Raw genomic sequence first — 1,277 nt, 5'->3', positions numbered from 1 at the left:
GATGTTGGTGAGTCTACTGTTCATGTATCATATGATGGTTGACGACTGCTCTTTTAATCAAGTCAACACATACGTAGAATCGTCTGATATCAGATAGTCGTTGGAGCAAGTTCAATACTAGCACTAGTGGAGAGTTAATATTGGAAGGAATGGAATTATATTTGAATGGAATGATTGTAAATTGGGTTGAGTAAGATTTACATTTGAATACAAATTTCGAATATGAGAGATGCAAATGCTTGTTGAGATAATACCGTCCGTAGATGGTTTCCTTAAATAAGAATATCAAATCTGAGATGGGAATGAACTTGGCAAGGTTGGAAATAATAGATCCAAATTGAATTGAAAACTTAGTCAGATTCTGATGCAAGAGTAACAATGAATACACCCTTTTCAATATTGTATAAGGTAAAGGCAAAACAACCCCACCATTCCAATCCTTTTTGCCAAAAGATACTCCAGCATCTATTCCAAAACATTCCAAAATATATTAGAAATGTACTTTGTATGACATTGAAATAATACAATGCAACTTACCTATTTCTTGAAATAGTACCAGACCAATCGAGAGTATAGATATTCTCAAAGTTATTGAACAAGTTACTTCTCAATTTCTTGACAGCCAATTCAAAATTCTTTTCATGACCCTTCCTAACATAGTTACTACTTGGAGGTCTTGAGCAAAATGTAAAAATGTCACACATTTTGTAATCTTCCACTCTTTCCTCATGTGGCTTATTGGAAATCAAGTGGTATTTCAATGATTTCTCTCCATATGGATTCCATTTAGCATCTTTTAGTTTGAAAGATATTTCACATGGAGGATTATATTTGATATTCTCGATAGTCTCCACATAGGCATATTCCTCATCATCACTGCTACTACTCTCATACTCTCCATCTATGTAAATTTCCTCCTCATCGCTAGATCCCTCCAATTCATCATTTGGATGCACTGGACGATTACACATCCAGAGGAGTAATTTTCCAGGTGAAACTTTTAGCTCTGCAATTTCATTTTCAATTTCACTATTACAATTATTAGAATTGGAATAAGCTTGATTCCATTCACCATCCATTCTGATTTGAATCCCATGACAATCCAATACTGGAAATAGAGAAGAAATGAGTAAATACTTGTGGAATGGCACTTTGTGAATTTTCTCACACTCCTTGATGTGTAAATTTCTCATCAATATCTGTAACAATTCACATGGTTTAAACATGCTCACTCTAACAAAACCTCCCAATCCCAAATATCTTTTAAAATCAGAATC

General features: G+C 34.0%; 1 protein-coding gene across 1 annotated transcript in view; it reads right to left on the bottom strand.

The window, feature by feature from the left end:
* Positions 1-350: 350 nt before the first annotated feature.
* NAEGRDRAFT_76686 (uncharacterized protein) overlaps positions 351-1,277 on the bottom strand; it is a gene marked incomplete at both ends in the record, with an annotated part of 1,981 nt that continues 1,054 nt past the window's right edge. Inside the window, 2 exons of the mRNA XM_002668355.1 lie at positions 351-465; positions 538-1,199. Of these exons, the coding sequence (XP_002668401.1) occupies positions 351-465; positions 538-1,199 (777 nt within the window). The remainder of the gene's footprint in view (positions 466-537; positions 1,200-1,277) is intronic.

The sequence above is a fragment of the Naegleria gruberi genome, assembly GCF_000004985.1.
Source record: "Naegleria gruberi genomic scaffold NAEGRscaffold_276, whole genome shotgun sequence".
NCBI classification, from domain to species: Eukaryota; Heterolobosea; class Eutetramitea; order Acrasida; family Naegleriidae; genus Naegleria; species Naegleria gruberi.
This window is presented reverse-complemented; position numbering and strand designations above follow the sequence as displayed.